This window comes from Pieris brassicae, chromosome 5, assembly GCF_905147105.1.
Source record: "Pieris brassicae chromosome 5, ilPieBrab1.1, whole genome shotgun sequence".
Taxonomy (NCBI): Eukaryota; Metazoa; Arthropoda; class Insecta; order Lepidoptera; family Pieridae; genus Pieris; species Pieris brassicae.
Genome location: NC_059669.1, coordinates 10022314 through 10045728, shown reverse-complemented (window position 1 = coordinate 10045728; position 23415 = coordinate 10022314). Strand labels below are relative to the sequence as shown.

Sequence of the window (23415 nt, the reverse complement as noted above, 5' to 3'; positions counted from 1 at the left end):
TCTTGATCCGAGCTTAAATTCCTTTATTTATCTTACGAGAGTATAATCCCGAGTAGGAGAGTCGGGCACACAATGTTTGGATTCGCTTACGCAAACAATCTAATTTATTGCCGAAAGCCTGAAATTGAAGACGTATTTAATATTTAACGAGTAATTAAGTAGGTTATCTCTATTAGGATTAAGGTTACGGTTTTTTTTAGGTACAGTAAAATAAAATAGCTTTTTAATGACTATTAAAATGAACAATAATTTTAATCTAAAAGATGCGGTGTCGATACGTGACGACCCCATCGCCCACTTTTAACATAACCTGTGACAGAGATTATTTCAAAACTGTCGTGAAGGTTCTAGGTTCACCTTATACTACTCGCGTTTCGTCCGGTGAGTGAGTCTCCCAAACCTACCCCCCCCCCCCCCGCGCTCTAAGAAATAGAAAGGTGCAGAAGAAACAGAGACTACCCTGGGTCCTGACGCTCTGGACGGTGGTGGACGCACAGGCTGCCCTCCCTATTCTGGGGGGATTCCAGAGCCCTCTTGCACACTCCTCGTGGACTTCACAAATGGTGGAGGCCGGCGTTGCTCTTTCTTAAACTCAAATACCCGGAATATAAATTACCTGGGATGCAACTTGGAAAATGTATGCCACGGGTAGGAGTTCGCGTGTATGACACATGGATGTCTGTTCTCGTCGCTTAAGGGAACCCATCTAATCTGACTACGCATAGACTAATATAGATAGATAACATAGACCATCCGAAACTATGAAATTGACCGACGCATCGAGAACAAACATTGTCAAGTCGAGCATCGACCACTTTGACCGTCAGGTGAGTTTTAATACTCATTCATAAAGATACAGTTTGTTGAATTGTGTTTACAAGCTGTCAAGTATAAGTGTGTAGCGCCTCACACAGTACCAAATTTATTATCTTGGCAAAGCTTTCTTGAAAATAAGTAGTCTTTAAAATATTTATTTATTTCCATTTCGTTACCATAATATACAAAATCATACATATAAATAAACAAAAAAGCAGGTTACATAAGATATTAGGCAACGGGCGGCCTTATCGCTAACAAACGATGTCTTCCAGGCAACCCTAATATGGAACAATAAACAAGGAACACCTACAGAGGTTAAAGTTCATAATTAATTAACAAAAAGCTCAAAATAACATGTAACTAAAATTAAATAAAGTAAAATCTAAAAAGGAAAAATATAAATAACAATATGTATAAACATAACAATATTGTACTTGTTCAGAAAGAATGGCAACACACTCGAGACCCCTCTGGAATTGTGATGTCCAAGAGCCGCGGTATAACTCCACATGTTGTATGTTAGAGATGAGTCACAGAAAAAAATTACGTAACTATATATAACTATATAATACGCCAGCTTTTAATTTGGTTTTCTATATTGGATGGTAAAAAAACTAATTAACAACAGATATATATTTATTTAAAAATAAATAGGACATTTGTACTCAAAATATTGTCTATTTAAATTCGGTCATCTTATAAATATTTCATACATTATTTACGATTTTCATCATATTTTATATATATACATCATCACCGTTATTACAATGTATAAATTTTATTTGAAAATCATGAATTCTGTAGCAATGACGAAGCAAATATTTGTTGCATTATCTGTGGCAGTGATGCGACATCCAAGCATATGTGCGCATGACCCGCTGGTAATTTACGTCTAATCCTGAAACAAATGAAAATAGCGCGTATTAGATGAGAAAAAAAAACTAAGCTTTATGGGATGGGTGGCTATATGGATGTTCTTCAATTTCTATTTATTTACACTTTATAGATATATAACATAACAAATAAAAATGTAAAAGTCATGCAACGGGCGGCCTTATCGCTAACAACCGAATCTTCCAGGCAACCCTAGTAAGGAAAAAAACTAAAAAAAAAATATAATGGGTAAAGAAGTGCTTAACCAAATCTTATAAAATATATAGAATCACCACAATTTATATAAAATACAAAAATAAAAATAAACTAAAAAGCATCTCATGGATTCATGAATGCGATGCAATAAAAAGAATAAGAAATACAAGATTTACAAAGTCACGATTAACCAGAATATGGTTAAGAAATGTACAATCCTTACAAGACTTCTGCCCTACAAAAAACACAAAATTATATTACCAAAAAAAAACACTTCTAAGCGTCACACGAAGATATACTAAACCAATGGTCATGAGGCTATTGAGGGAGTTGTATCCCATGAGACCGCCCTAAGCGAATAAAGCTCTATGCTGCCTAATTGCGTGCCTGAAAGTCTACTATGTCCTCTACATAAATAAAAAATAAATCAAGCTACAACCTTTTTTAGGTCTGGGCCTCAGATTTCTGTATCTGTTTCATGATCGTTTGTGAATTGAATAGGCAAGTAGGTGATCAGCCTTCTGTGCCTGACACACACCGTCGACTTTTTGGGTCTAACGCAAGCCGGTTTCTTCACGATGTTTTCCTTCACCGTTCGAGCTTATGTTAAATGCACACATGGAAAGAAAATCCATTGGTGCATAGCCGGGGTTCGAACCTATGAGGCCAACACTGCTCTACATAGAGATCCAATGAAAAAAATCCAATTAAGTATATACTTACATATCAGCCTCATTCCCGAGACCACCGATGAAGATAACATGGGCTTGAACTCTGGGATCTGATGTCACGATACTTCCCAACTTCTCTGGTGGAATGCCATATCTATAAATAAACTTTCATTATAAAAATGAATCGCAAAATATATTTCTTAACTTGAATAAGGCTGGACCAGATCGGATTTTTTTTAATCATTCAACTCTGAGGTGGAGGTTTTTATTGAGAAAAATTGGAAAGGTTCCCAGGAAAAGGAATTCCCAGAAGGCTCACAATTGCGTTGCCGGCCTTTTAAGAATTGTTCCGGAATAGCAAAAATGATGAAATCATTCGAATTACTACAAATTAAGTAATCTTTCATCTCGTTATGCCAAATTATGTTTAGGCTGTGATGAATGAGATAGCAGATATCCTATCAAAATTAAATTTTGTCCTATCAAATAACAACCTAAATTAAAAACTGCAAATCGATTTATACTTAATTAACAGACACAAATCACATCTTTTCCCTATATATATATATACCTGCGTAGATTGGCATCAGATAATATAAGAACAATAGATTCATCGGTATCTTCATTTGCCAACGTAGAGATCGCGTGACTAGCGGCTGACAACGTGTTGTCTCCCGACCAACAGAACTGCGCGTGCGCATGCATTGTGCGGATTATCTGTAATAAATATATTTCACTAAATTGTCTTCTCCAATTATTTAAGCAGAAATTCATCACAACAAAATCAGTATTTTTTTTATTTTTCATAATACAGTGGGGGCAAACGGGCAGGGCAGTCCTCTGAGGTTAAATGATACCCTATACTGTCAGAAGGCTCGCGAGTGTGTTGCCGAACTTTTACCATTAACTTTCTTAAGTGTACAATGTTTTTTTTAATAACATAATTAATATTTAAAACTAATGTACGTTAAATTTCATAAGAATTTTCATGGCATGGCACAAAAAAGATTGGGAAACACTGTTCTAACCTGTAATCTTTGTTTTTCGTTCTCGGGCGGTCTGTCCACTCGTATCAACTCCAGGGCGTGTTCCTCCCCAGAATGCCCAAACATGTCATACCTTATTCGGGTCTCGTACCCCTTCAGAGCCTCCGTTAGGAGAACTACGGCCTCCATCGAACGTTCTAGACGTCCGTCTAACGAATTGAACCTAGTCGAAGATAATAAAATCATACCTTTGTTCCGTTTCTGTCATTTATATCATAAAATTATATATTTTAATAATAAAAAGGCAAAAAGATCCGTTGAGAAACCTGAACATAACTCGATCACGTCATCTTTTTAATAAAACCACATCATAATCCATTCATTCGTTTAGAAGCTATGGTCAACAAACCCTTTCGTCCTTATAAAACGTGGACTAAATATACCAAGTGTTTGATACCATTTTTAAACGAGAAAATTGGTCCAAACGTCTGTTTTACATATAAACGATATATGTATAAACTATATTGTTTAGTTATTTACAAAATTACTGGACATTAAAAAATGATTCTGGGATGCAAGTTAAAATATTAAGTGTATTCCAAAAGATGTTTAAAGTTAATAAAATTAAACTTTAAACATACCTATACATACTGCCAGAGACATCCAGAACTACTCTCAACCGCTTTGGCTTCTCAGGAGGAGAGCCTGGGGGCGGTTCTTGTTCAGTCCGACGTCTGTAAATTGATTTTTCACCTGTAATACCTAAAAAAGTACAATTTTAACAATTTTAAAAATTACGGATAAAGCAACCTATTTTAAAAATTTGCGTTTCAAAATGCTTATTTCATTTATTCATACAAAAATAAAAGAAACACAATACATAAAAATTACAAGGGATGCAACGGGCGGCCTTATCGCTAATGAGCGATCTCTTCCATGCAAACCTAGTAAGAGAAAAACTAAAAATGATGAGTGTAAGTGCAGAACCAAATGTTGTATAAAATCTTCCTAAATCCTTAATTTAAAGTAAAAAAATATATATTAATAACAAAAAATTAAAAAGCTAATCTTACAGATTCATGAATAGCGAATAGCGATTCAATACAAAAGAGAAGGAAACACAAGAATTAAACAAGTCACGGTTGATCAGAATAGGATAATCTTAAGAATGTTTATACAGAAGAGTTTTTATCATCAAAAGATGATAGAGAGATAACCAATCGTATGGAGCCGGGCAGCCTATTCCACAACTGAATTGCGGAGATCATAATAATAATCTTAGTAATAAGGTAAAATGAAATAATTATATTATTTGTATTCATGTCTATGATAATTCTGTTAAAACTTTATCTAATTTAACTTTATTTAACCAATTTCTGTAAAGTTGCATATAGTAGATCATTTTTCGAAAAATAAGGTCATAAAGAAGTTTCACTTCTTACGTGTGTACAGTAGTAGACGCACACATTTTTTTTAAATTAAAATACAGGTGCTAAACATATAGTTGCTTAATCGTCAAAATTTTGGTTTCCTGGTACATTAAAGCCGCAACTAACTGATAAAACTGTCTAATACACGTCAATCACTCATAGAATTGTCATACAATCAACGTCTCTCCCTTCAATTTAGTTCCACATTCAGAACACAAGTGTTCATACAAAAATGTTTTGTTACTATTCGTTCTAAACGTACAGAACAATTGACTGGAACAGTTCTAAATATACAAAAATATAAAAATTCACCTTGAAAGAAAACAGTTTTTAATCGGATTAAAGCTATTTGTATTATTATAATCTTATAATTATTTTACATAATTTTAAATTTATTTTTCCGACGTTTCGCGTGCTTAACAGCGTGCGTGGTCACGGCGACTGAAGACAAAAGGTGTTGAATGTCAAAAGTATCACAGCTGCAGAGAAAGTTGTGTTATCTGTATTTATTGCCCCGAAGTTGATATCGACTAAAAGATGACGGGTTTTTGCAAAAATGACTCACGGTGTCCTCTATTTTCGCGGATTGTTTGTCTTGGGGTTTTAATTTGGATATTATTGGATCCCAGGTGTTTGATTAAAAGAGTGTTTTCTTTCAATGTGTAAAAGCTATGTTAACAAAAGACAATACTAAAATGCACCTTCGATAATTTTGCCATCATCCAATTCCCCGCTAGTTTGGTGTCTGCTCCACTGTCTCTCTTTTTTCTTCGCTTGCAACTCTGCCAATACTCCCCTTAAGGCACTGATCTGAAATATTTTTGATTACTTAGAAAATTGTACACGTAGTTTAAAGTCCCGTATTGTCTAATTATGGCTTGTAACATGCATGGTAAAACGTGGTTTTAACCTACAATGCCAAAAAATCAATTATTGACTGATTTCAATAACTGAACTCGGACGAAGAGATATAAGGTCTTGGTTTTTAGGTTTCTACTCCGATCAAGTGGTTGTTTATAAATAAAAATATATTTTTGTTCATTGAAGTAAAACTTATATATCAGCATAGGAAAAAAGATACCGTCATATTTTTCGGTTACGCGTCACATCTTTCCGTTACGCGCGATCTTTTTCTTGTTTCTACCACGGTTTATTTGAAAAGATTCGAAGTCATTAATAAGAAAAATATACAATAGCGATAACAATGATAGTAATAATTCTATTACAATTAATGAAATTCTGTCTTAGTAGTAATAAATAAAGAAATAATTGTATTATTTGTGTTCATGTCTATGATAATTAAAGCCTTTTGTTAAACTTTATCTAATTTAACTTTATTTAACCAATTTCTGTAAAGTTGCATTCAGTAGATCATTTAACGAAAAATAACGTCATAAAGAAGTTTCACTTCTTACGTGTGTACAATAGTACACGCACACTTTTTTTTTATACCAGCTATGTGACCAAAGACAATGTCTATGACCTATTAAAACTGAATGAACTAAATACCTGCGGTTGAACAGCTCTTAAAAACTGTCCATACAATTTGGCATCGTATTCACTCATATTGATCTCCTTGAGACGTTCCGCAAATGCTTTTCTGTTCATCGCACGCGCAGCCTCCTTCACGTGATCCGGAATGTCATCTTTTTCAGCATCTGACAACTGCAAAACCATATCGCCACAATATCGAGTTTTAAATGAGTCTTTTAGCTCGGGTATAACATTCCGTGTATATAAAAAATTACTAATAATTTAAAGGCCGGCAACGCACTCGCGAGCTGGCATTAAGAGTATCCATGGGCGGCGATATCACCTAACACCAGGTAATCCTGCTCGTCTTTCCCTGTCATTGTCCACTTAGATAAATCAAAAATGTAATATTTTTCATTAAAGAATAAAAATACAACAATACCTGATGGACATCATGCCCCTTGTCCAACCTATACGGCCCGCCCTTGCCGCCCAAGCCAGCTGTATCCCTCCCACCAGTTCCACCCGCCCAAGTGTTCCCACCAACGTGTGGCTCATTTTTTGGATCTTCCTTTCCGTGTTTTGGTGATGATACATCTTGTCTGTTAAATATTAATTAAAATGTCAGTATCATTTGTTTACAAGGGAACAATTAGACTAAACCCTTTTTCTGAAACGTCTGGTTTAATGGTTGTAACCCATTAGTTACTAACTGATGTGAGACTTATCTTAAATTATCGTGATCTATGTGTCTTTTTACTTTCTATTTATAATGTATCATCTTTTTAGTTTAGTTTTTTTTTTTGTTCCTGTTTAGTTTTGTCTTAATAACTGTGTATAACATGTATTTTTGCACTACTTGCCTATCTTATTTAATTTAATACATTTTTATTTATTTTTTCTTTACTCACAGTGGTTGCCTGGAAGAGATCGCTCGTAAGCGATAAGGCTTTTTGATTTAATTGTGTTCAATTTTTTTTATATTGTAGTGTAACGAAGTGTTAATAAATAAATAAATTATTTTGTTAAACAAAAATCCTTGACTGATGGCGAGTTTATTGCCAGTTCTTCTCACCTTTGAGAACTAGCAGTAAATGTAAATTTCAACAAAAAAGTCATCAAAAAGAGAGTAATTAGATAAAATATATAAATAAGAGAATCAACCTTTTGAAGTGAAAACTTCTTTAGCATTGTTGTGACTTGAAAGTCGATGAAACGAAAAAGCGACAGCAAAAAAAGACAGACGCATAAATTCATAAGATTTAACGTGGGAGAAAAAGAGATAGAGAAAGGAAAGAAGAAGAGAAAGGAGAAAGAGAGGAAGTATTGTAGTAGGATACAGAGATAAGCAATTTAGTTTTCAATATAGTTTTCTTCAATATTTGTAATCGAAAATTTTCTTAGTAACAGTTTTTTATAAAACAGGGGGCAAGCCCATGGACATAATCAATGCCAAAGGCCTCGCGAGTGCGTTGCCGGCCTTTTACGTGGTACGCTCTTTCTTGAAGGACCCTAAGATCTGACATCTTCTGGGCATCTTTCCACATAGTGCTAGTGCGCGGCATAAACTGCTTTAAAAAACGCTCAGTTGTGAAACGACGGATGTCGAGGTGATACGGACTGTATTTTGTATTGCCTTGACGTCCGATGATGAAAGTCAGCTGTAGCTGTCCGAACAACTCCTCTGAACACTCTCCATGGTAAATGCGGTAGAAGATACAAAAGGTTTCAAGATATGTTATCATAATATATAAGAAATCGTCTCACCCACTAATCCTCTCGATGGAAAGCTGAATTTTCTTCAAGGCATCTTTGGATCTGCCTTCCAGCACTCCTTCGGTGGGGAGACCGCTCGAATGCAAAACCTCTAGTAACGTGTCGGACATGTCTTTGCTGTATCGATCGAAATCGAACACGTTACCTATCGCCGTAGCCAGGTCCTCGTCTGGATATTTCTGAAAATTCGGAAGAATTTCGGACATTGGACGAATTTCGGACATGGACGAATTTGTGATTCGATCTATCCGTTTATTTTTAAATACATAACAGTGGGCAAACGGGCAGCAGGCTAACGTGATGTTAAACGATACTCATGTTGCCAAAGGCACGCAAGTGCGTTGCCGGCATTTTATTAAGGTCCTAAGTACTTTAATAAAGTTTTTTAGGGTTAACAGTACTTTTGCTTACCGTTTCAAGTTATAGTTACGAAAGCAACATCACAGTTATGTTTAAATACATACCTGCAAATGCCTGACAATATTAACCAGCTCTCTTGTGGAGTAAGGATACGTCAGTTGGCCCTGGTCAGCCATGTTCCTCAATAAGGCGAAAGCTTGCACCAATTTCTTCATAACGTCTTCGGGGACGTTTGGTCCATACGACCTCAGTAATTCTAACTCCGATTCTATTGAAGGATTGTCCACCGCGTGACACGAGAAAAGATCACCTGAAATGTTTAAAGTTCTGATGGTTTTTTATCTCAGATTGTTTAAATCCCGAAATTGTTTTTTTTTTTCATAAAATTATGAATAATAAGTAAATAAAGTATACAAAGACAATATTTTTAAAAACGTTGAATAGTTCTTCTTATCGCAATAAACGTCGTTTTATTCTTATTAATTAATTGTATTGATGGTAAAAATTTATGAACATACAGAGTAAACTCTATATAACGACACTGACGGAACTACGCATATTTGGTCGTAAAAACTGATAGTCTTAACAGCCGATGACGTTGTTATTAAGTGCATAATACAATAGAATTCAGCCGGGACTTTTGATTTTGGTCAATATAACCGGTATGTTGTTCTAAATATTGTATTAACATAGTATTTAATCTACCTCAAAGTATAAGAGTTTTAAGCATCACAAATCCAAGAATTGCCTCACGAAAATGAACGAAATGTCAGAAAGCAGAGGTACCACGTGTTAGCTTCTGTTTGATTGGTCGTTTAAACAGTATTGTCTTTTGTTAACATAGCTTTTACACATTAAGAAAAAGCTTTTTAAACGGATTGAAGTTATGTATTATTATTATAAACTTATAATTGTTTACATAATTTTAAATTTTTCCGACGTTTCGCGTGCTTTACAGCGTGCGTGGTCAGCGTGACCGTTTAAAAAGTGTTTTCTTAATGGTCGTTTAAATACCATATGCACAATTCTATTATTTCTAAATATGGAGGAGATTGTTAATCATCAATTAAAAATAGTCAATGTGCGTCCCCATCTCTGAGGTATTAGGATCGAACCAAATGGACGTTGTTACTGCGCTAAGATTCGCTTGAACGGTGAAGGAGAACATTATGAGAAAACCGGCTTGCCTTAGAGCCCAAAAGTCAGTCATGTATCAATCGTAGGCGGCTGATCACCGACTTGCCTATTAGATTGACAAATGATCATGAAACAAGTGCAAACCTGAGGCGCCTAACAAGGTTGTAGCGCCAATAAAAATGTTCTCCTTTGTGATTGTTGTTTAATTATAAAAGCTTGTTTCGTTAAAACATTTTTAATTTCCTCCAAGAATGTATCAGTGTGGTTAGCAATGTTTAGTTAGTAAAATAAACCTTGCTTGTTGGCAGATACAAGTTAGAGGTACAGAGGGACCTAAGTATAAAATTGTATTTTAAGTTCCTTAGAGGTAAAATAAATGCGGAAATGTTGGAGATACTAAAGAAGCACGTGTCTTTTGCACCCTAAATATTGTTACGAAGACAGGTCCGATTGCAATGTTTCTAGATTTTTCCACTACTTAGAGAGATTTTCAGCAGGCTGAAATATGATTTCTGACCGTTTCAGGAGAGAGTCAATCACATATTAGAAAATTGTAATTTGTATAATGTAAATAGTTTTCAGGAAGCTAAAACATTTTTTCGAGCAGTTTTAGAACATGTGTATTCGAGTGGTGAAGTTTTCAGGCCTAGTTATACCCCTAAGATGAAGGAATATTCTAGACCGAATTTTCTAGGTGTGGGACAAGGACGGAATGATACGAGACAGAGAGGGAAGATCAGAACCTTCTCGAAGCTAGACTGAGTACTTTTGAATGTCGTACGACAGGGACGGAGCAATGTGCGAAAGAGACAAAGAGTCCGGACGATTTAGAATTGTGCAATCGCTACTCAGTAGCAATCCCGCCTGGAAAGTTCTCGAATATTGTTTAAGATTATTTATTCCCAGGGATATATTATCGAGGCAAAACGCGACCAGTTAGTTTAGTTTCGAAGGCGATATCGAGAGATATACACCAAAGCGATAAAGTGAAGTGATAAAGTACTGTGTGAAGTGTGCATAATTAATTGCCTGTTTTTGTGTGTGTAATAAGTGCATTTCTGCGAATAATTTGTGTTCATAAATTCCTCATTGATTTATCAAGAAATAAACCCTTGAAGAAATCTACGGCATTTTCTATCCGAAAACAATTCATATAAATTTTTTATATTAATTGTTTTCTATTGTTGTATGACGTTACTGTAAAAATAGGAAACAAGGGAAAAAAATGTGGTAGAAACTCACCGAGAGAAGCAAAGAAGTCGTTGCCCAAAAACGGAAAACCTGGTCTATTCGCCAACACTATCATCCTAAACTCGTCATGTACCGGAATGAAACTCGCCACGTCACCCCCAGAGCTATCAATCATATCCTTCGGCACAATCCTCCTGCCATCACTCAAAATCATCTCCCCATTCTCCACCAAGGTCTTCAAGATGCACGTGACATGCGTGGGCGCCTTATCCGCCTCATCCACCACTAAGATATGACCGTTTTTGACCGCCTTCACTAAGGGTGAGTCTTCGTATATGACGACTCCGTCGCGCACCGTCGGTTGTACCGTTAAGGACTGAACCGTGGTGTCTCTGTGGAGCTGAATGTACTCCCTCGGCCGATTTAGGAGCTGCAATAACCTATCGGCAATTTTATTCTTCCCCACTCCTTGATTCCCCACTAGGAGTAAATGGTTTCCCAGCAGGAAGTCTTGTAACAGCCACTCCAACAATCTCACGTGCTGCGGGACGTCATAGAACAAAATGTCTGGTACTTTTGTTAGGGCGTCCGTTTTGTACACCTTGGTGGTTGTATCCCCGATAATGAGGACGCCATTTTGTGTTGAGCACTTCACTTTCTTTTCATTGGATTTTCCGTCACGTGGCTGTTCGATGCCAATCTTTTGACTGGCGCCATCTAGCGCTCGCCTCGCTAAGTTGGGGAGGAATTTAGCCAGAAATGTCCTTTGAATGGTTTCGTAGGCCGAATCTGTTCGGTAATGAGACATCCTATTGGCGATTCTTAAGAGTTGTCGAGTGGATAGTGATGATGATAGATTGCTTAGTGTTGTATCATTGGAGTATCGTAGTTGGTCTGCTAGATCTATTATGGAATGTAGGGGTTGTGATATATCTCCATACTGAAATAATAAATGCCGACATTAACGCTCTGATTTCTTAAAATAGCTCAGGGCTCATCTGATGTTCAGTGATACCACACATGGACACTCACATTGCCAGACTTGCCAGTGCGTTGCCGGTCTTTTAAGATTTTTTTATAGAACAGGGGTAAAGCGGGCAGGAGACTCACCGGATGTTAAGTGATACCGCCGCCCATGGACACTCACATTGCCGGGCTTGAAAGTGCGTTGCCGGTCTTTTAAGATTTTTTATAGAACACGGGCGAAACGGGCAGGAGGCTCACCGGATGTTAAGTGATACCGCCGCCCATGGACACTCACATTGCCGGGCTTGAAAGTGCGTTGCCGGTCTTTTAAGATTTTTTAATAGAACACGGGCGAAACGGGCAGAAGGCTCACCAGATGTTAAGTGATACCGCCGCCCATGGACACTCTCAATGCCAGAGGGCTCACGAGTGCGTTGCCGGCCTTTTAAGAATTGGTACACTCTTTTCTTGGACCCTAAGTCGAATTGGTTCGGAAATACTTCAGTGGGCAGCTGGTTCCACATAGCGGTGGTACGCGGCAAAAATTGTTTGTAAGGAAGATTAGCCATTACCAAATAAGTCCCCGTTGTTAGTTGTAATCCTAAGGAAGTGTATTTTTGTGTTTACTTTTCAATTTAACTGTTTTCTCCTAACCAAATTTAATAAAAAAAAACAGTATTTGAACATACCAAGGAATTGATGATAAATATTTCTTCATTTTTGCTAAGATTTCTCATCTCATGGAATATGAAGAGGCTGAGTATCTCCGGTGACAGCCAGTGAGGGCCACGACCTAGTACGGGTGGCTCTGCTAGTGCTACTATCCTGTAATATATATTTTTTAATTATTTTAAATTTCTTTGTATTATATTATAAATTCAAAGGTCAGGAATCAAGCACTTTCTATGTCTTGTATTATCAGGGTTGCCTGGAAGAGTTCTTAAATAAGATCATGTAGTTGTAGAACATCCATGTTCTTCTTCGAATAAAGGCTTCCGATACAAGAAAATAGATATTACCATACGATTCTTAAATACACGCAAGAACAATAGAAACAAAAAAGACTTATAAAATAAATATTTTATATTAGAGAAAGTTGACATTCAACACCTTTTGTCTTCAGTCACCGCACGCTGTAAAGCACGCGAAACGTCGGAAAAATTTAAAATTGTGTAAAATAATTATAAGTTTATAATAATACATAGCACAACGTCCCATAGAGCCAATACAATGTACGGAAATTATAGACACTATAAATAAACTGAAACCCGAAAAGTGCCCAGGCTCAGATAATATTACAAATGAGGCAATAAAAGCAGCCAATATCATACTGGCTCCACCTCTAGCAAAATTGTTCAATATGATATTAGAAACAACCCATACCCCATCACAATGGTCAGAATCTAATATTATCTTGCTTTACAAAAAAGGAGACCCAAAAGATATAGGTTTGGAGTGGGAAGTTGGGGTTGGTGTTGGTGGGAATCGCTGATGGAGTGAGGCCAGCATTGCCTAGAAAAAGCCAAAAGAAACCTTCTGCTGTGTTACGTAGTGGAACACTAGTATAAGCAGAACCCCAACCAGTCCGAGTCATCCACGTCCTAGTCGTCCACCCTGGGACCTACTGCAGCCACGCTCACGCGTGCCCACTACCTAGAGCTGCAGATGAGCTGAGGATGCAGGGCAAAAGGCGAATATTCTGCCCCTTAAAACAGAATCCACTCACTAGGGAAGTAACCCGTATAAAACCGAGCATGTCTGGATGCTCTAAAGTGGCAGCCCCACTATCAGACTAGGGCACAGTGGGTTAATCTCCTGCTTGCCTGAAAAACCAACGATTCAAGAAACCGAAACAGTGAGAAACCGGACCGATCTTTTACCGACGACCTTTGGTATTAATGGCATTATTTGGCACGGACACGAATTGCTTTTTGGAATATAAAAACGCTAAGTAACGACACTCGACTAGCACAAGCACAAGCAGAAATGATTAGATATAATCTACAAATACTTGGTTTAAGTCAAGTGCGTAGAAATGGTTTTGGCGAACTGAGAACGTCCAAAGGCCTTCTATACTCCGGGAAGGAAAATGAGGATGACGACCTTGAATATGGCGTCGCTTTCCTCCTCTCTAACTCCGCAAAGAAAAGTCTTTTGGACTGGAAACCGATCTCAGACCGAATCATTTGGGCCCGCATCAACTCAAGAGCACGGAAGATCTCCATTGTGCAGTGTTACGCTCTCACCAACACGTCTGCGGAAGACATCAAGGATGACTTTTACAACGCTCTAAATGCCACACTTAAAGGTATTAAGAAACAAGATATTGTGATCGTCATGGGAGACCTTAACGCAAAAGTGGGAAGCGAAAACAGTAACTGTGAGCGCAACATGGGCAAACATGGACTCGGAGTACGGAACGAGAATGGTGAACGGTTTATAGAGTTTTGCCAACACCATGACCTGACCATCGGTGGGACACTTTTTATTCATAGAGATGTACATAAATACACATGGAACTCCCCTGATGGCTTCACGAAAAACCAAATTGACCACCTTGCGATCAGTTCGAAGTGGCGCTCGTCACTCCTCCGATGTCCGAAACCGAAGATGCGCTGATATTGACAGCGACCACCATCTGGTTGTAGCCGAAATGCGACTAAAGATTGCAGTTGCGCGACTAGCTGGTGCCCCTGGTAGAGCTGGAAGAAGGTTTGACGTCACTAAACTGCGAGATCCTGAAATTTTGAACAGGTTCAGGCTTGAACTTCGTAACCGCTTTACCGGACTTCACGCCGACGATGACTCAATAGACGGAGAGTGGAAACGCATCAAAGTGGCCTACACAGAGACCAGCTCTTTTGTCTTAGGTCATACTAAGCACTCGCGCGTGGATTGGATGTCACAAGCTACTTGGCAGCTGATAAACGACCGTAGGGAACTCCACCTAAAACTGCTAGGAACCAACGACGAACTACTACAAGCCGACCTCAGACAGCAGTATCGGGAGATTCGTAAGAAAATCTATCGCAGCTCGCGAAAGGACAGAAGGTTGTGGGTTGACGGTATTGCTGACCACGCTCAAATTGCCGCTAACACCGGCAACATGGGAGAACTGTATAAAGCGACTAAAATCTTGGCAGGAAAGATAAGTCAGCATAAAAAGCCTCTAAAATCAAAAGACGGTCAACTTATCGTAACAGCAGAAGGGCAACTACGACGCTGGCGTGAACAGTTCGAGGAAACCTTTCGTCCCACAGCTACGCATGGAGGCATGCAAGACACATTTCCACCACCCAGGCCACTAGACATCGATATCGAACCACCTACACGTGATGAAGTGGAGAGAGCGGTCTTGGGTCTTAAGACTGGTAAAGCACCAGGGCTTGATTTAATAGCCGCAGAAATGTTAAAAGCGGACTTGGCTACTACCGTCGACACGCTGACACCTTTGATTGGGAAAATCTGGGCCAGCGAGAAGCTTCCGGAGGACTGGAATAGGGGCCTTCTTATTACTGTGCCCAAAAAAGGTGATCTAAGCCAATGCAGCAATTGGAGAGGTATCACCTTGCTCTCGGCCCCTTCCAAGGTTTTCTGCAGAATTATCTTGGACAGGTTGTCTGCAGCCGTCGAGCCTCTCCTTCGCATAGAACAAGCTGGCTTCCGGCCTAACCGCTCGTGTACCGACCAAATTAACACTCTTCGTATCATTCTCGAACAGGCATCAGAATGGCAGAGAGAGATTTATCTTACCTTTGTTGACTTCGAAAAAGCTTTCGATACGTCGAGATGGAGCAGCATATGGTCGCGACTCTCGACATTGGTGTCCCGCCAAAGATAATTAACCTAGTTAAGGCCAGCTATAGGAACTATTCTTGTAGAGTGATTCACGATGGTCTCGTCTCAGACGATATTCAAGTGCACGCAGGCGTCCGGCAAGGCTGCTTACTCTCGCCACTACTTTTCCTGGTTGTTCTCGACGGGATTATGGATCGCATACATCAGAACCAGCGTCGCGGAATAGAGAGGGGATTAACCAACATCTTAGAAGATTTGGATTATGCCGATGACCTCTGTCTGCTGAGTCACACGCACCGCGACATGCAATCTAAGTTGGACGACCTGGAACGCGAGGCGGGATTTGCGGGACTCAAAATCAACACCCGGAAAACGAAAGAAATGCGTGTTGGAGTTGAGAATCGCACCCCAATGCGGGTGGGTGCAGAGGACATAGAAAGCGTTCAACAATTTGTTTACCTCGGAAGCGTCGTGTCTGAAACTGGAGGTACAGAAGAGGACATCACTTCGAGCATTGCCAAGGCCAGAACCTTTGCATAACTTCGGCCTATATGGCAGTCACGGATGTTGACGCGTCGAATCAAGGTTAAAATGTTCGGATCCAACGTCAAATCTGTGCTGGGAAACGTGGAAGGTCACCAAACACATCTCGCACCGACTCCAAGTCTTCGTTAACCGCTGTCTTCGCCGTATTCTGAACATCTACTGGCCAGAAAAGATCTTTAACGAGCAACTTTGGGAGCGCTGTCGAGAAACCCCGATCAGCCAGCAGATCAAGCGACGCAAATGGAATTGGATAGGCCATACACTCCGAAGGGATCTCAATCATATTCCCAAGCAGTCGCTTGATTGGAATCCGCAAGGAAAGCGGAAGCGTGGCCGTCCCAAACAAACCTGGCGCCGAACAGTTGCGGACGAGGCAAAGAGAGCCGGAAAGACTTGGAGCGAGGTGAAACACGAGGCTCAAGACCGAACGCGATGGAGACTCACTGTGGACGCCCTCTGCCCCACCTAGGGGTTATAGGACATTAAGTCAAGTAAGTCAAAATATATAGGTAATTACCGGCCCATAAGTCTACTACCAAGTTTATATAAAATCTTCTCTACCATAATAATCCACAGATTAAGTGCAACCTTAGAGCAGCACCAACCTAAGGAACAAGCTGGTTTTCGGAAAAACTTTTCTACTGTTGACCACATTCATACATTAGACCTAGTAATAGAAAAATATCAAGAGCAACAAAGACCCCTCTACATTGCATTTATAGACTACCAAAAAGCCTTTGATACTTTATCTCACGAAAGTATATGGGAAACACTAAAAGCACAGAATGTAGAGGTCAAATACATAACTGTACAAAAACATATATACAACAGCACTAGTAGAGTGAAGCTAGAATCCATAGGACCAAGCTTTCCAGTATGTAGAGGAGTCCGGCAAGGTGACCCACTCTCCCCAAAAAAATTTATTGCAGTATTAGAATCGATTAAAAGTATACTAGACTGGAAAAGACAAGGGTTGTACATCCATGGCAAATATCTAAACCATCTAAGATTTGCAGATTTGCTATCAAAATCAAGCAACCAACTACAAAATATGATAGAAACCTTATACAAGGCTAGCATACAAGTAGGTTTGCAAATGAATATAACAAAAACAAAAGCCATGACCAACTACATAAGATCTACTTTAAAAATTGGGAATCATGAGTTAGAATACGTTGCAAATTATATATACTTGGGTAAACAAATTGGATTCAGCAGCGAAAGAAATAGAGAGAAGAGTAAGAAGTACGTGGAATAAATATTGGAGTTGTAAAGAAATATTTAAAAGCGATATACCTATAGTGCTTAAGAAGAAAGCCACCACGTACTGCCATGACTCCCGATATCGATGTAAACAGCCTAAACGCCCATTTTACCTCTCACTCCACTTCAAGTAATATCGATCTGGACTTAACACTTGAGTATATATCATCTCTCCCTCGTCCTAGTTTTCCATTTTTCTTTTTCGCTGAATTCTCTAGTCAGAAAGTTGAATCGAGTATTTCGTCTATTCATTCCAATATGTTGGTTCTGACCTGATTGGTCGTGCTATGATCATACCTATTCTCTCTCTTACACTTCCTGTAATCACACATATGTTTTTCCTTCTTACTGGAAGGATGGACTTATCATCCCTATCCCCAAAAAGGCTAATCCTAGTACTTTTTCTGATTTTCGACCCATCTCGATTTTGCCATTTCTATCCAAGGTACTTGAACGCCTCATACATGAGCAATTAAATAATTTCCTAAACAAAAATTCCATACTGAATCCACTTCAGTCTGGGTTTCGACCTGGACATAGCACGACTACTGCTCTGGTCAGAGTAGCCGATGATATTCGCGAAGGCATGGACCACAAACAACTCACAATTCTCACACTGCTAGATTTCAGCAACGCTTTTAATACTATTAATTTTAAAATTCTAATGGGGTTGCTTAGATCTATTAATATTTCTTCTCATGCTGTTAACTGGTTCTCTAACTATCTTAATGGGCGCCGCCAGTGTATTAAGACAAGCGATTGCATATCTCAGTGGAGTTTGATTGAATCTGGCGTTCCGCAAGGTGGCGTACTTTTTCCTCTTCTTTTTGCTATATATATTAACTCCTTAACCGTCCGACTTTCAACTAATTTTCATTTATACGCTGACGATCTTCAAATCTACGTACAATCAAGTCTCGATGATCTCCCGCAAGCCATACAATCTACTAACAATGAGCTGGCAAAGATAGTTGACTGGAGTAAAAATTTTGGTCTTCTAATCAATCCCAAAAAGAGTAAGGTATTAATTATTGGCAGCCCCTATTTCACGACGAGAATTGATTGGGCCAGGTTACCCCCTATCCACATCGATGGTGTAATTTTAAATTTTAGCCGTACAGTAAAAAAATTGGGGGTTTTATTTGATCAAAATTTATCCTGGGAGCAGCATGTTAAAGAAGTTAGCCGAAAATTATACGGTGCCTCCAGTATCCTTCGACGTCTTAGTAATTTTCTTCCCTTTAGTACCAAAACCTCATTGGCGCAAGCTCTCCTCCTGCCTTTACTGGACTACGCCGATTCTTGCTCCTCCGATCTTAACGAGGAATTGCTAAATAGACTGGATCGTCTCCAAAATTTCTGTATCAAATTTATATTCGGTCTAAGAAAGTACGATCATATCTCTGCGTTCCGTAAGCGGCTAGGCTGGTTGCCAATTCGTCAGCGACGTGATGCTCATGTTCTTCATCTCCTATATTCCATCCTGTTCAACCCTAAAACTCCTTCCTATCTCAAAAATGATTTCAATTTTTTGGGAGCCCATAACTATAGCTTACGCTCTTCCGAAAACTATACCCTTGAAATCCCATCTCATAACTCCTACTTTCTTGGCGATTCCTTTAAGGTCTCCGCAGTTAGGCTATGGAATTCACTTCCCGTCCCTATTCGCTTAGCTCCTTCTTTATCTTCCTTTAAATTTCTTCTGTACAAACATTACCTGTCCACATTGTATCCCTAACTTTCTTACTAACTACTAACTGACGTGAGACTTATCTTTAATTATCGTGATTTATGTGTCTTTTTACTCTTTAATGTATCTTTAATATTTTATTCCTGTTTAGTTTTGGTTTTAATAACTGTGTATTACATGTATTTTGCACTACTTGCCTATCTTATTTAATACATTTCTTTTTTCTTTACTCACAGTGGTTGGATAAGGCCGCCAGTTGCCCTCCTTTTGATTTAATTATGTTAATTTTTATTTTTATTTTGTAGTGTAACGAAGTGTAAATAAATAAATAAAGTTATGGACTCATGCCTTATTCCATATCTGACATATGCATGTCAAACATGGAAATTTACAAATAAAACAAAAAACAACATAAATACCTGTCAACGAGGCATGGAAAGGAGCGTGCTAAACATTAAAAAGGTAGACAAGATCAGACACACAAAAATAAGATCAGAAACCAAAGCAATTGATGCTCTAATCCACGCCAAAAAACTGAAGTGGAAGTAGGGGGGTCATGTAGCACGCCTCACAGATCACAGATGGACGAAAGAAGTAACTTCATAGAGAGGCCCACCAGGCAAACGGTACAGAGGCAGACCTTACGCTCGATGGGATGATGACATCAAAAAAATCTCGGGTCCTCAATGGATGCAAATAGCTCGAGATAGAGAAAGATGGCAAGCCTTGGAGGAGGCCTTTACCGGAGAGGGTTCCTGATACATGCTAACTGTTACAAATAATTACTAACACGTAGCATAACCGGATATTAGTGGATCGGGAAATAATTTAAGGCTTAAAATAAATAAATAATAATACATAGCTTCAATCCGTTTATAAAGTGTTTTCTTAATGTGTAAAAGCCATGTTAACAAAAGACAATACAATTTTTTTTTAAACAACCACACGTAAGAAATTACCTAAAAGCGGGATGTATCCTCTTGACTGCACTTTCTTCTAATTGTTTAGGAGACATTCCTGATGCGATGAGCTCATCGTATCTGTCATGACGGATCAGCCGAGTTCCATCGTGCAACTGCAATTCTCTATCGTGGACTAATCTGGAACATTACAATAATTTATTTACAAATTTGCCATTGATAATAAAAAAAAATCATTGGCGCCACAACCTTTTTAGGTCTGGGCCTCAGATTCTGTATCTGTTTCATGATCATTTGTTAATCGAATAGGCAAGTAGGTGATCAGCCTTCTGTGCTTTTTGGGTTTCCTCACGATATTTTCCTTCACCGTTCGAGCGAATGTTAAATGCGCCCATAGTAAGAAAATCCATTGGTGCACAGCCGGGGTTCGAACCTACGATCTCAGGGATGAAAGTCGCATGCTGAACCCACTAGGCCAACACTGCTCTGCCATAGATAATAGTCTAGAAAAATATTAAATCAATAAAAGACTTGGGAAAAATTATTATAACAAATTGAAAGTGACGAGTGCGTTCGAACACTCAAATACGATGTATCAGCGACAAAGGCTTCCAAAAAAAATCTTTCTGTTATAATCAAAAATCTCCTATAATAATTATTCTTTAAAAAAATATAATTAAAATATCCATTATTAAAGTTTGTTTTATTGACGTCAATTTGTTTGTATCGTGAGTTTGTTTTTTGTAGTCCCAATAAAAAAAAAACAAAAAAAGATTAACCTATGCAAAACTGCGAGCGTGCTAGCGTGTATTCTATGTAATCCATCCAACACTGCTAATCGGCCTTTCAAAGCAGCTTCAACGAGAGCAGAGTTCCTCCACACAGTATCCCCATTTTCCAATGTAGTACGCTGTTGGATTAAATCTCTCGCCGTCATATCCTGGTATAGAACTATAGGCTCTATTGTATAACCTAATAACGATGCGAGTTGGCTGATTAGAAGGCTTTTACCACAGCCTTTTGGTCCTGGAATTAACAATTTACGTTACGGAAACTTTACATAATTAGCTCAATGTACAATTGTTACGGCGATTACATTGAATTGAATTATAATATTCATTTAAAGAGCTTTGAAGTGAAGAAGAAGAATAAATCGTCAAGCTTTTAAGTGATAAAAATGTACAGCCATGGCACGTACAAACATAGGAAATTGTCACGATTGTAAAAGAGCAAAATGTACGAACCTTGGCACGTACAATTAGATTTGTATAAAAATGAAATGAAAACAAGGCTTAAAAATTAGTTTGCCAAAGAAGTTTCACTTGTGACATGTGTACTTAGTATGCAGGAAATTATTTACGAGTGTTTCCAGCCATAGCGGGATTCAATAATTTCATACTAATGCAGAATAATAACGAAATCCTTCATAAAATCACAATTTCTTTTACAATCAATTAAAACTTACCAATAACACAAAAATCACCAGCACTATGACTCAAAAGTAGTTCGCTCAATAGTCGACTCTGATACTCTGTTTTTACGATTCCTTTTTCTTCTCTCCTACTTCTACGGTCTCCACAGGGCACGGCAAATTCGCTCCTAACACCATTAATTTCCATACTAACTAAAGCCTTTTTTTCCTTAACTTCTAAACCTTGTAAACTAATATTCCACTTTGGTTTCGTTTCTATATAAAGATTATCTAATACTGTCTCAACGTTCTTGGAGTGTTCTTTGGATATGAAGGTCTTGTATGGATATAAGAAGTATAGAAGTGTATGTGGTGGGATGGAAGGGTTGTTTTTCTGAAAAAAAAACATCATAACTAACAGATCCAGTAAACGTCCTGTCTGTTTTAAATACGATACTTCAAAGTTTAAAAAAATCATCTAATTGTAAATTTGAACCGTTCTCGAATCCACTTAAACACGTTATTAAAACATTGTGTTAATGTGATGATGAGGATGAGGATGTACTGTCATTAATAGGTGAAAGAAAATCTTCTTGTCTTTATTGCTGACCACCTCGTTTAGCCATGTACATCAATTATAAAGAATTCATCAAAAATTCATATAAAAAATTGACAGAACTCACTTATCGCGTAATTAGACGACTATATGTATACAAACTACGTCATTTAAATTCACATACATCCCGCATTGCAAAAGTTTTTTTAGTTTATATACATGTTTACTTATAGCTTTTTAATAAATTACTTTCCATTCTATGCTCAACCACGACTGAACACACACGATAATAGAATAGTCTCAAGGACACGTACGAACACGCAACTCATAAAATCTATCAAAAAGACAAATAAAAACCACTTCTTACTACTAACATTAAGAACAACGCAAAGAATTAAAGTTGCTATTTCTGGTAATAGCCGTACATTTATCATCCTTTCTAACTATTTTTGTTTACAATTATTAGTGAATAGTATTAATAACTACCAGAATTAGCGCTGAAGAATGAAGGTTGTCTATCGGGAAGTCTGGTAAGCTGACTTCCTGTAATTCGGGACTGATGAGCGCATATGCAGCCGACATAACCTGTTCCAGCTTAGTTGTGTCTACACCGGGCACTTCTTCCTTTAATGTAGCTAAATGCTCCTGGAAATGGAATAATATTATTATCATAATAGTTTTATATTTAGCTCGAGAAATTTTGTAGTGTTTGTTTTTGTTGTACCTAGTGTTTGTTGTACCTTTTGCCTAAAGTTTGTAGTAGGAAAATAAGTCTTTAGAGAGACATACCAAATCTCATCGTAATTGTTTATTATCATATTAATAAAAATTATAAAGTCTATTAAATGAAGAAATGATTTGTAAAATGTGCCAGTAATGTAATGAATTTGTAACTTTAATTCAGACTTTATTGATCACCGTAAAATATTTAATTATACATTGTCATTTAATTTCATTCCAAAAGAGAAATACGCTTTTCCGATAACACTCTCAGATCTTATGAAATCATTACTATTTCATACATGATGGAAGGAGAATGTTACAAAAGGAAGGACGGAAGAAAGAAGTGGAGTATATTATAATTCATATCTCAAGTCACAATCTCGTCTAAAGCGCTGTCAAATGTGTCAATTTTCCAGCAGAAAAAGCGATTAATTTATAGATCTAGCAATATCGTCAGATGGAATAAACCACAACTATTTAAGGTTTTAAACCGATTTGACTTTAACGTTGTTGTTCTCTGTCACATATAATTACATTGGCAGCTGACAGAAACGCCATTGCTCCGACATAAGAGATGCAGGTTATAAATTACATTTTACATGGCTCCAAA

The 23415-nt window shown here is 37.9% G+C and overlaps 1 protein-coding gene across 1 annotated transcript in view; it reads right to left on the bottom strand.

Annotated features, from left to right (window-relative positions):
• Window positions 1–1512: 1512 nt before the first annotated feature.
• The window catches only part of LOC123709291 (von Willebrand factor A domain-containing protein 8), a 33239-nt gene continuing 11336 nt past the window's right edge, over window positions 1513–23415 (bottom strand). Inside the window, exons 6-21 of the mRNA XM_045660500.1 lie at window positions 22569–22727; window positions 21581–21920; window positions 20895–21141; window positions 20155–20295; window positions 12588–12723; window positions 10984–11872; window positions 8709–8914; window positions 8236–8423; window positions 6911–7070; window positions 6505–6660; window positions 5697–5805; window positions 4207–4327; window positions 3608–3788; window positions 3151–3296; window positions 2632–2733; window positions 1513–1717 (exon numbers count right to left, since the gene is read on the bottom strand). Of these exons, the coding sequence (XP_045516456.1) occupies window positions 1609–1717; window positions 2632–2733; window positions 3151–3296; window positions 3608–3788; window positions 4207–4327; window positions 5697–5805; window positions 6505–6660; window positions 6911–7070; window positions 8236–8423; window positions 8709–8914; window positions 10984–11872; window positions 12588–12723; window positions 20155–20295; window positions 20895–21141; window positions 21581–21920; window positions 22569–22727 (3390 nt within the window). The 3' untranslated portion in view covers window positions 1513–1608. The remainder of the gene's footprint in view (window positions 1718–2631; window positions 2734–3150; window positions 3297–3607; window positions 3789–4206; window positions 4328–5696; window positions 5806–6504; window positions 6661–6910; window positions 7071–8235; window positions 8424–8708; window positions 8915–10983; window positions 11873–12587; window positions 12724–20154; window positions 20296–20894; window positions 21142–21580; window positions 21921–22568; window positions 22728–23415) is intronic.